This window comes from Peromyscus californicus, unplaced genomic scaffold (genome assembly GCF_007827085.1).
Source record: "Peromyscus californicus insignis strain IS unplaced genomic scaffold, ASM782708v3 Scaffold_24__1_contigs__length_46423439, whole genome shotgun sequence".
NCBI classification, from domain to species: domain Eukaryota; kingdom Metazoa; phylum Chordata; class Mammalia; order Rodentia; family Cricetidae; genus Peromyscus; species Peromyscus californicus.
In genome coordinates this window covers 39,550,813-39,563,018 of record NW_026294535.1, presented here as the reverse complement: position 1 = coordinate 39,563,018, position 12,206 = coordinate 39,550,813, and the positions used below count along the sequence as shown (strand labels likewise).

The following is a 12,206-nucleotide window of genomic DNA, read 5'->3' as shown; positions in this document are numbered from 1 at the left end:
TGGGATAAACATGAATACTTGAAGCCGGGCGGTGGTGGCGCACGCCTTTAATCCCAGCACTCGGGAGGCAGAGCCAGGCGGATCTCTGTGAGTTCGAGGCCAGCCTGGGCTACCAAGTGAGTTCCAGGAAAGGCGCAAAGCTACACAGAGAAACCCTGTCTCGAAAAACAAAACAAAACAAAACAAAAAAAAACAAAAACAAAAAAAACAAAAAAACATGAATACTTGAGCAAGGCATTCTGGGAAAATAAAGCATGACACACTATTGTGCACATTAAATGAACCACATTTGGAAAGACACATTTCAAACTGTTTTGGCTAATCTTATTTGGCTGTGGACTTTTATAGTTTTATTTTCTAAGAAGGTGGAACTTTTAGAGTCTAACTGAACAACTTCTTTTACCGTGTCCATCTGATCGCTAACATCCGTGCTCCTCAGTCTGACTCACACTGAGGAATTGTTTTGCAGGCCATTGTTCTTTGTTTCCGACTCCACTTCACCAAGGACAACATCACAAACAACACAGCTGCTGCTACGGTGCGGCAGGTGGTGACCGTCGTCTTCGAGAGGATGGTGGCCGAAGACGAGCAACGCAAAGGTGACGTGTGACCTGGCTCCTCCTGTTTGCGAGCGGGTTCTTATGTGCAGGATTGAATTTTCACTCATCGTTACCTTTCACCCTGTGAGCTGTAATGCCCCAAAGCTAGAAAATTTACCCGGTATAGTCCTTTGGAGACAAATGGACTGGTGCACACCTGTCACCCTAGCCTCAGCAGGACCCCAGGTTTGAGGCCAGCAAGATACAGTCTCAAAGAAACACAAAACACCCGAAAACTTATACACACATATACACACATGATATAACTCATACATACATACAGTGTGAGAATTAGCTCTTGTTTTCTACCATGTGGATCCTTGGCATCAGCCACCTTTGCCCATAGGCTATGTTATCAGCCCAGAGAATGGTACACATCGTATTAGTGGTTTTTGTTTTGTTTTGTTTTGTTTTGTTTTGTTTTAAATATGCTGTGAGCCCGGAAAACCCACTGTAGCTGATTCTTAGCTGGCGCAGCCCATGACTCACGGCTGCAGTGGCAGATCAAGAAGTTAACCCTTCGGAAGCTGGTAAAAGGCAGAGGAGATGGTTATGTAGTGAGCTTTATGTTGGATGTTTATTACAGATTTAGCGGTCATGTGATAAAGGGGCTAAAAATAAGAGACCGGGAAAATCAAATGTGTAAATAAAAATAATAAGCTTATTAAAATGCATGTAAGAAAATGAAGAGTGATTCTTATGGTACTCTATATAAAAATATCAGTTTTTCACTTTGGAGACATAGTTCTGAAATTACTAGATTATGGTTGTATGGAAAGGATGGATTTTAAACAGGGTGTATGATTGTTAAAGGTCATTATGAACTCCTGTTCCTGGATTATGGTTGTGTAGAAAGGATGGATTTTAAACAGGATATATGATTGCTAAAGGTCGTTATGAGCTCCCGTTCCTGGATTATGGTTGTGTAGAAAGGATGGATTTTAAACAGGGTATATGATTGCTAAAGGTCGTTATTAACTCCTGTTCCTGGATTGTGGTTGTGTAGAAAGGATGGATTTTTTTTTTTTTTTTTTTTTTTTTTTTTTTTTTTAAGAGGGCACCAGATCTCATTACAGATGGTTGTGAGCCACCATGTGGTTGCTGGGAATTGAACTCAGGATCTCTGGAAGAACAGCCAGTGCTCTTAACCTCTGAGCCATCTCTCCCGCCCGAAAGGATGGATTTTAAACAGGGTGTATGATTGCTAAAGGCCGTTATGAACTCCCGTTCCTGGATTATGGTTGTATGAAAGGGATTGATTTTGAACAGGGTGTATGATTGCTAAAGGTCGTTATTAACTCCCATTCCTGCCTATTTTGATTGCAGACATAGAGCCGCCAGTGCTGGTCCAAGGAAACAGTAACAGGAGGTCTGTCAGCACCCTGAAGCCTTGTGCTAAAGATGCATACATGCTCTTCCAGGTATTTTGGCTGACAAAAGTCATTTCTATTGAAGCATGGAGTTTGTGGGGGGGAGGGTTTGTTTTAGAATTTATGTCTGATATAATTTTTAATGCAAAAATATTAACTATGTCAAAATTAGTATTCAAGTATTTCTAAAGACTGAAGAAAGACCTCTGCATCTGCTGTATGCCTGACCAACATGTCAAATGCTGTGACTCACTGTAAGGAAGTGAAATTAAACTTGGAAATGGAAAAATAGATATATTCGGGATGATTAATTCTACAGAAACATTCCCTTAATGAGAAAAGTTTAAGTAATAAATTTACTGTCTACTTAATGTAATCTGATACACAAATACCTTACATGAGTTGGCATGACTAGATCATTCTAAGCAGAGTAAGACTAGGAGTTTATTCTTTATTAAAATAACATTAATGCTTGTCTATAGTTATCTGCTTATTGTCTATAGTTACATGCTTCTATAGAGGTTTGCTAAAATCTTTTGAATGTATTATTTATCAAAATTTGAGTTACTGATGCTTAATTTTTAGGAAAAATAGATTTGTTTTGCTTCAGTTTTATAATCTGTGAGTTGTGGAAAGCATATTTTATTGTATACATGATATTGTTTGATTATTTCCCAGGACCTTTGTCAGTTGGTTAATGCTGACGCCCCTTACTGGCTAGTAGGCATGACTGAAATGACTCGGACATTTGGCCTTGAGTTGCTAGAGTCAGTCCTCAATGACTTTCCACAAGTCTTTCTACAAGTAAGCCGATTGCTATTATCTTGTCACAGAATTAATGTTAGTTTTTCATAGGTATTGGTCAAGAAATCAGCATGTCTTTTTCCATGTTAGAAGATGCAAAGACATAGCCTTGGGCTTTAGACCAGACTGCTTTGTGAGATTTGGTTGTTCTTTCTATGAGAGTTTAAGGTACATTTTTCTTGGTGGTGTTTTTTGTTCTTTTTTGACAAGGTTTTACAAGTGTAACTGCCTCAGTCTCCTGAACACTGGGGTTACAGTCATAATTTTGATTTAGTGTTTGTCTGTCTCTTCCTGTCATCCTGTCTTACTGTCTTCCTGTCTGTCTCTTCCTGTCTTTCTGTCTGTCTCTTCCTGTCCTCCTGTCTGTCTCATCCTGTCTTCCTGTCTTCCTGCTTTCCTGTCATCTTGTCTTCCTGCCTTCTTGTCTTCCTCTCTTCCTGTCTTGTCTTTCTGTCTTCCTGTCTTGTCTTTCTGTCTTCTTGTCTTTCTGCCTTCCTGTCTTTCTTGCCCCCAGCATTTTAAAATTTTATTATTAGAATAAATCTTAGAAACTTTTTTAGACAGACAACTCACAATTGGAGTTGTGAAAGTAAACCATTTCTTTTTCTTTTCTTTTTTTAAATTTACATGGGTGTTTTGCCTGTGTGTACATTTGTGTACCACATGCATGCAGTGTTCATGGAGGCCAGAAGAGGGCATCAGATCTGTAACAGGAGGTACAGATGGTTGTTAGCCACTATGTGGGTGCTGGGAATCAAACCTGGACTCAGAATCAAAATAAAAAATCAGAATCAGAGCTGGTGCTGTTAAACAGTGAAATTACCTCTCCAGCCCCCAAAATAAGGCATTTCTTAAAAGAACCTTCTTGAAATATTTCCAATTTGGGTTTAGTCCATTTAAGAACAGTGCACATTTCAAACCTGTGTGTAAATTATGACAAGGGCCACATGAGACCTTACTGCTGACTTATTGGCAATGTTCAGATTCTGGGAGAGGGGCAGGCATCATACCCAGTTGTATCCCCAATCGTGAGCGTCCAGTCTCTAACTGACGCTCTCAAACCCAGATTGCACAAATGGTGCTAGTTAAACTCTCAGGGAAACAAGCAAAGAAAAGGAAAAACAATGACTATGGGAAAGAGGTTTGTAAGGAAAGGGGAGGCATGGCGAAGGTAGGAGGGAAGGAAATAGGAGAAGTTGGGAGAGTCAGCAGAAGGCAGTATATACATTATATACATTATATACAAGTTGTCAGAGCAAACTTAGTAAGAAAAACGTAACTCAGTAAATTAGATTATTTACGATGATTCCATTTTTTTTGTTAGTGTGACTGTGCTTTAGAAGTATTACCACAAACTAAGTCAATTCCTCTTTTCCTTTGCAAATAGCATCAAGAATTCAGTTTCCTCCTCAAGGAGAGGGTGTGCCCGCTTGTGATCAAGCTCTTTTCTCCAAATATAAAGTTCAGACAAGGCTCCAGCACTTCCTCTTCTCCAGCACCAGTCGAAAAACCGTATTTCCCCATCTGCATGCGTTTGCTGAGAGTGGTGTCTGTCCTGATCAAGCAGTTCTACAGCCTGTTGGTAAGTGTTGGCTTCCAGACACGTTTGCACATGTTTGCATGCAGTGGGTGCTAGCGTCCTGTCTCTCTGACAACTCACAGGAGGGAAGACTCACTCTTTGGCTCGGGATTTCAAAGGTTTTGGTCCTTAGCCAGCTGATTGTATTATTGGGGCCTGAGTTAGGCAGACATGTCGTGGTTGTGGGGATGTCACAAAGGCTGCTCGCCTCATGGGAGCCAGGAAGCAGTGATCATGTCTATGGCCTCGGGCCTCCTCCATCTCCCCGTTTATTCCATCTGGGTCCTGGCTTTGGTTGGAGGTGTCACCCACGTGCAAGGTGAACTCTCTTCCTTAGTTAATCCTCCTCGGGACCCTCACACAGGTACCCAAACGTGTACCCCATGAACACCCTAGGTGTTTATTAATTCAATCAAGTTAACAGTGGAAACTAGCATCAGGTCGTTTTTAGATAAAACACTCTCTCACACACACACACACACACACACACACACACACACACACACACATTAGAATATTATATATGTTAGAATACATATATATGTGTGTGTGTGTATATACATACATACATATATATATATATATATATGCACCTTTTAATTGTGTATGGCAGTGAAGATACAATGATGCTAGTACAATTTGACGTTGCTTCCATGATTGCTGCCGAGGCATTTACTGTTCCAACGCCATTGCTTTTGTGCTATCAGATCGAGTGTTAACTACATTGAAGAACAAGTCCGAACAGTGTTATGAAACTGTCTGACCTCCAGTACCCCACACATGGTCTCAGGCAGCTCCAAGGTGCTCCACAACCACTTTGTCCCCACTATTCACTAGCTCATCTTTTCAGGTAGCTCAGAGGCGTTATCGTCAGTTAGTTCTCTTCACGTACGGGAGTGAATAGAGGAAACTACTAAAAGAAGTTTGCTTCTTTTAACTCTGACCTGGGTCCACGTTTGCCTTTTGGGTCACTAACAGTGTTTGCATCGATCCTTTTTCCTTTAAGGTGCCTTAAGGAGTTTATAAAAATTCATCAATTCTAACTTAAAGTGGCTACCATAGCTCTAGTCTGACCTTGATTTCTTGCCTTTAGGAAGGAAAGAATGGGTTTTTAATTATTTATCCAATTTAATCTTTCACTTTTTTTTCCTTTTTTTCTCAAGACAGGGTTTCTCTGTGTAACAATGCTGGCTGTCCTGAAACTTGCTCTGTAGTCCAGGCTGGCCTCGAACTCACAGAGATCCACCTGCCTCTGCTTCCCGAGTGCTGGGATTAAAGTTGTACGCCACCACACCTGCTCCCTTTCACTTATTTTTTAATTTCACTTTTTGTGTGTGTTTGTGGTGTATTGTGTTATGTCAGTGTGTATGGTGTGTGTGTGTGTGTGCAGGTCAGAGACTGACATGAGGTATCTCCCTCTGCCTCCCTCTACCTTATCTTTCGATAAGGATCTCGCACTGAACCTGGGCCTAGAAAATCCGGCTAGGCTGGCAGCCTCCCCATCCCCAGGGATCCACCTGTCCTACCACCCCAGTGCTGAGTAGAGACATGACGTGAGCCACTGCACCCTGCTTGTTCATGTAGGTACGGGTGATTGAACTCGGGTCCTCACGGCTCCCTCGGCAAGCACTGTACTGACTGAGTCAGCTCACTGGCCCCACCTTCACTCCTTTACTGACGTCTTTCTAAAAAGATTTGTCACTGACAGATGCTAGTGGTCGCCGTGAGTGCATGATTCTGTCAAACATTTACCTGATGTCTGAATTTCCACCTGCGTAATTTTGACTGTTTTCTTTTCTAAGACAGCATCTCCTGTACCCCAGACCAGTTTGGAGCTCATTGTGTAGCTTATGATGACCTTGAACTCCTGACCCTCCTCCATTTCTTAGGAAGTTGTTGCTGCTTCTGTTATCCTCATGGTTCTGTCCTGCTTTCAAGCACCTATTGAAGATACTGAAAGGCATTAGAAAACACCAGTAGCTAAGGCCTGGGACTAAAGGACTTCATTTATTTGAGTCACAGTCTCACTATGTATTCCTGGCTGTCCTGGAATTAGATATGCAGACCAGGCTGGCCTTGAACTCACAGAGATCCAAATGTCTTCCCTCCTGATTGCTGAGGCTAAAATCTTGAAGGCTATTTTATTTCCCCAATTTCTTGCCTCATTTTGGGGCATCCACAGCTGAAACATCAGTTCCTAGCTGCACTCAGCAAGAATCCATTTGATTTAGTAATTTCAAAGTCAGTTTCACTTTTACCTTCCATAGTTCCTGCTGTTTACCTGACACAGGAGTAACCATCTACCTTTACACTGTTCATTTTTGTTCATCATTCAGTCGTCATGCATGTAATGAGTAATGGGTGGTGTGCTTTAGCCAGTATTTATCTTATAAAGAAGTTGTTAAGAATAAAGTCTGCACTGGAGGCTGGAGAGATGGCTTAGCAGTTAGGTATACCTTGTGCTCTTCCAGAGGACCCAGGTTCATTTTGCCGCATCTGTATGAGAGCTCACGATTGTCTGTGACTCCAAGTCCAGGGGATCCGATGCTCTCTTCTGGCTACTACCGACAGCATGCATGCATGTGGTACACAGACATACATGTAAGTAAAACACTTATACACATAAAATTAAAAGACAAGAAAAAGTGTGTCACTAACAGCAGTGAGAACTGGTGCTCAGTAAAGCCGCAGCGGGCCTGTGCTAATGCCTCACCTGCCTGCGTTTGTGTGTCTGTCAGCGGCTGCAGGTTTCTCGTTGTTTTCCTGTTCTCTTTTGGTTTGTGAGACAGGGTCTTGCTGTTGGAGCCCAGGCTGGCTCCTCCCTCTCCTTCCTGAATGCTGGGATTTTAGACTTGTACCATCACACCAAACTGCCTCTTTGCTGTTTAGGCATCCAGTTGTCTGCACATGCAGCGTATTGCTGAAGGACGGATCATACATCTGTTGGCAGTTTGCAGGACTAGAGATGGCAAGACACTGTACTACATTTTCCAGAAGTAAGGGTTACAGGTAGCAGGTCTGTTAGCAGATCATCAGTGCTACAGGTATAGAGTTAGAGAAACTGTGGTTGTTTCCAGCTAACTTTTCTCATTCTCCATTTTATCCCGGTTACTGTTAAGATGATGTGACAGTGTTATTATCATTTCTTTTTGACTCAATGAAATGTTTAAAAATCCTGTTCTTTTTAGGTAACCGAGTGTGAAATATTTCTGTCACTTCTGGTGAAGTTTCTGGACGCAGATAAGCCACAGTGGCTTCGAGCTGTTGCAGTGGAGTCGATACACAGGCTCTGTGTGCAGCCTCAGTTGTTAAGGTAAAGTTACAGCAATATTCTGTTAGATGGCTAGCTTGAGAACCGCTGAGTTAAGAAGAGCTGAGTACCTATTCGAATGTTTTAGAGAGGCTTACCAAAGAAAATGGTGTGTTTGTGTGTATGCCACACCAGGTGGAAGCTTGGGAAAGGACTGGGAGAGATCAGTTACTAAGCAAATACAGTCAATATTTATTTATTTTTTTTCTTTTTTGTTGTTGTTGTTGTTGTTTTGTTTTGACTTGATTCTAAGCCTTTGTCTCTAATCCAAATTAGAGAAACCACTCAGGTGTGATGAGTGACACCAAATATGGGATTGTAACTACTAAGCAATATTATTTGCTTTTAAAATGTGCATATTATGTACATTAAAATGCTTTTCCAGAAACGTTTAAAATTATTTCTCAGGTCATTTTGTCAGTCGTATGACATGAAGCAGCACTCCACCAAGGTTTTCCGCGACATCGTGAACGCGCTGGGGTCTTTCATCCAGTCCTTGTTTCTCGTCCCTCCGACTGGAAACACCGCCACAGCCAACCAAGCTGGTAATGTGCAGACTTGTCTTCATTTTCTCTCTTGGTTTACAGTACTCCCTGTTAGAGAAATCTTGTGCCTCTACAAACTTAAAGCACCCAAGTACATCGAGAGTAAAGATTTTTAAAATATTAAAGATTAATTTGACCATGGAAAACTTACCATGGAAAACTAGTTTATTTTCTTTTCCAGAATAGATTTTCTTCTCTGATATACTTTTATTTCCTTTGATTTCATAAGGGCGAATGTTTAGATGCTATTCTTCGTTTTAGAAAAAGTCTTTGTTGGATTCTTTTAGAGAGTCTGGACTCACGTGATTTGAGTTTGTTTGGGAATGAGTGTATGGCTTCTCCTCTCCCTCTATCGTCTTCCACTGTGACTGAGCTTTTACTCCCCTTTCCAGAAGAGCTCTAATATAAAGTAGTGAAGAGTGTGGTTTTCTCTCTTCTTACGACTGTGTATGTGTTCATACATGTGCAGGCACAGGCCCGTGTATGTGTGTCTGTGTGTGGATAGGCCAGAGGTCAGCCTTGGTGGTTATTCCCCAGGACTGTCCACCTTGTGTTTTGAGAGAGTTCTCTTACTGGGACCTGGGGCTCGTTGCGTAGGCTGGGCTGGCAGGCTAGCAAGTCACTGGGACACGTCTATTCCTGCAGCTTTGTTGTGGGTACTGGGGAGTGAACTCAGACACTCCTCTGTCTGTTTATCCATCAGTTTATTCATATCGGAGCTTCTCTGTTAAGTTGCTGGATGTTGTTCATTTACTATGAGGTTCAGTATAAACTAACTTTCACTATTTTCTTTGAGACATACGTATAAAACTGTGGTACTTAGGACCAAACTGAGGTCCCCATGCTTTTGTGACAAATGCTTTATCAATAGAGCTATCTGCCTAGGCTCTCTAGTAATTTTTATATTTAGAAAATGTAGTGTTTTAAGGGAATAAACTCTCTGGGTAGAAGAGAATTACGAACGTCATTTGTAGGTATCACATTGTTTTGATAGCACTGGGTCTTTATGTCTGAGTAGGAGTTGGAATTCATTGACTTGTAATCAACTCCTAAATTGGTGTCTTTGCTTTTCCTCCTAATCTAACAGGAAATAACAATGCCGGCGGCCCAGCCTCAGCACCAGCTAGCTCAGGAGTGGTGGGGATAGGTGGGGGTGTCACTCTGCTGCCAGCGTTCGAATACAGAGGAACTTGGATACCTATCCTGACGGTCACAGTTCAAGGCAGCGCGAAAGCCACCTAGTAAGTAGGAGCAACGTTGTTTTATGATGAATAATACCACTGAAGATGATACTTAAAACACTTCTGTCTGGACTATATTTCACATTGGTAATACATTTTGGAGCTTATTTTCTTTTGTCATATTCTAAGAATTTTAATCAGGACTAAATTTTGTTTTCTTCTATTTGTAGGCTGTTAATAGCATTATAAAGCAGAAATATGACTTACTTACCTAAGAATTGACTCAGTTGTCATACATAGCTTCTTATAAATCATGTATATGACATGATTTTTAGACCTCTTGGTCATAGTTCTTCCAGAATTGAATTCCCTTTGGCAAATTCATCTTTATTTAAACTAATTTCTTCAATATATGAGATGGAAGTTGTTGTATAGGTAAACTTCAGGACTCTCTATGAGAGAGAAATTAGTTTCAATATATAGGAAGTCAGTGAGGTCCTTTTCTCTTCCGGTTATTCTAGTCATCGTGTTTTATTCAGCAACAAGAACAAACTAGGACGTGTGTTAGGTCTCTGTCATACACGGGTGTAGCTAGAGTTTTTCTGCCTGGCCCACAGTCAGGACAAATCTCTCTCACCTGCTAGTCCCACAGCCGCTCAGACCCGACCAAGTAAACACAGAGACTTATATTGCTTACAAACTGTATGGCCATGGCAGGCTTCTTGCTAACTTTTCTTACAGCTTAAATTAATCCATTTCCATTAATCTATACCTTGCCACATGGCTTGTGGCTTACCGGCATCTTCACATGCTGTTTCTCATCGTGGCGGCTGGCAGCGTCTCTCTGACTCAGCCTTCCACTTCCCAGCTTTATTCTCCTCCTTGTCCCGCCTACACTTCCTGCCTAGCCAATGGCCAATCAGTGTTTTATTTATTGACTAATCAGCAACACATTTGCCATACAGAACATCCCACAGCACACGGGATCCGCTGTTTTAAGCTGTCCTTTTGCACAGGCTGGGGAGCACACTAGTGTGACATTTTGATGGAGTCACTTCACTTAGTTTTTAATAGTGCTTTTGGTGTATCTAACAAGCTGTTGCATAATCTATCATAAAGTTTTATGCCTGTATCTCTAGGAGTTTTGGAATTTCTTTTACATTTACATCATTGATTCATTTCAAGCTAGTTTTATATATAAGAGATAGGGGTCTAACATCTCTTTTTCTTTGGATGTGAAGATAATTATTCCAATACCATTAATTCTTTCTAGTTGAACTATTCATTCTTTGTGTTGTTAGCTCGAGAAATAAGCATTTAGAGGGATTCAGAACCATAATTCCTCATTTGTCCTGATTTAGAACATAAGATTTATTGTCTTGCCTTCTGAACAATTTCTCCAATGTAGAAGATTTGAGCCTGACACAGACGTCCCTCAGTGTTACTTTTACTGTTGGCCGACTGACTCTGAGGCCACATGTGATCTGGGTATCTCAGTTATGTTTCTCTGATGTAAAATCATCTTCCTCTTTGTAGATTGTTTTGTTTTATTTATCATTTATGGTACTTTATTTTAAATGTAAGAGTTTGAGAAGCATTGTATTCTGTCTTCATATATTTTATGCTAGTTTTTCTGTCTCATATCAAAAAATAGTGAGGATATCAGTACATCTCAAGGAGAGTTATGGTAGCAGCCAGGCCTTCATTTTTCTAGTCATTTTTTTACATAAAAGAGAATACATTTGTGTGTGTGTGTGTGTGTGTGTGTGTGTGTGTGTGTGTGTGTGTGTGTGTGCGCGCGCGTGTGTAGGCATATATGTGGAGGTTGGAGGACAGCTTGCAAGAGTCGGTTCCCTCCTCCATTACGTGGGTCCAAGGGATCCAACTCAGATCCTCAGGCTTGGCAGCAAGCACCTGTTATCCACGTAGCCATTTCTCCAGCCCCTCTCATCAGTTTAAAATACTGAAGAGGGAGCCTTCTCTGACTGAAGCAAGCTCAGTAATGTCCCTTTATTTTTGTCTTCTGTTAGTAAGTTTTAGAGTCTACAACTTATGGAAATAGCTTTCTATGTTATCTTTCCTGTGTCTTCTCATTAGTGCCTTACTTTTTTGTGATTTCAGCCTAGAGATGCTGGACAAAGTTGAACCTCCAACCATACCAGAAGGCTATGCCATGTCTGTGGCATTCCACTGTCTGTTGGATCTTGTCCGTGGAATCACCACTATGATCGAAGGAGAGTTAGGAGAGGCTGAAACAGAGTGCCCTGCTGTCCCTGAAGGAGCAAACTCACAGTCTTCAGAGCATCGAGATGGGCAGTCAGTGTCAGACCAGGCAGATAAGGAGACAGGTATGCACATTCTCTACCTGTCACTGTTACTTTTCAGTAATGTGAAATAGTGTTCCTGTGTTATCATTTACTCTCATTCCCCGTTATTAGCGCTTTATCATGCTGATCTTGCCTTCTCCTTGTTTGTGTACATGTCACTATCCTTTCTCCTGAACTATTTGAGATTAAGTTCCTGACAGGATGCTGCACCACCCCCTAACACTTGGATGTGCATTTCTAAAACTGCCGGTCATCTTCCCCATTCTGATGCAGTCACTAGCAGAAATCAGGGTCAATCGAGTATTTCATCTCCATCTAGATCTTATCAAATTTGTCAGTTGTCGCAGTGTTTTGCTTTTTTTTTTGTGGTCCCTTGTTTGTTGAATTTATTGCTATATGTGGATATTTTCCTACAATGTAGAACACTGTAGCTGGAAGTTTTCCTGTGTCCCGCCTGGTCTTGTAGCCGCTCAGACCCAAATAAACACACA

The 12,206-nt window shown here is 41.3% G+C and overlaps 1 protein-coding gene across 3 annotated transcripts in view; it reads left to right on the top strand.

Annotated features, from left to right (window-relative positions):
• Positions 1-12,206, top strand: part of Mon2 (MON2 homolog, regulator of endosome-to-Golgi trafficking) — an 82,086-nt gene that overhangs the window by 22,965 nt on the left and 46,915 nt on the right. For all 3 annotated transcript variants that reach the window (XM_052753492.1, XM_052753490.1, XM_052753489.1), the window contains 8 exons: positions 470-599; positions 1,926-2,020; positions 2,648-2,773; positions 4,161-4,355; positions 7,541-7,665; positions 8,071-8,207; positions 9,295-9,448; positions 11,510-11,736. In XM_052753492.1, coding sequence (XP_052609452.1) covers positions 470-599; positions 1,926-2,020; positions 2,648-2,773; positions 4,161-4,355; positions 7,541-7,665; positions 8,071-8,207; positions 9,295-9,448; positions 11,510-11,736 — 1,189 coding nt within the window. The remainder of the gene's footprint in view (positions 1-469; positions 600-1,925; positions 2,021-2,647; positions 2,774-4,160; positions 4,356-7,540; positions 7,666-8,070; positions 8,208-9,294; positions 9,449-11,509; positions 11,737-12,206) is intronic.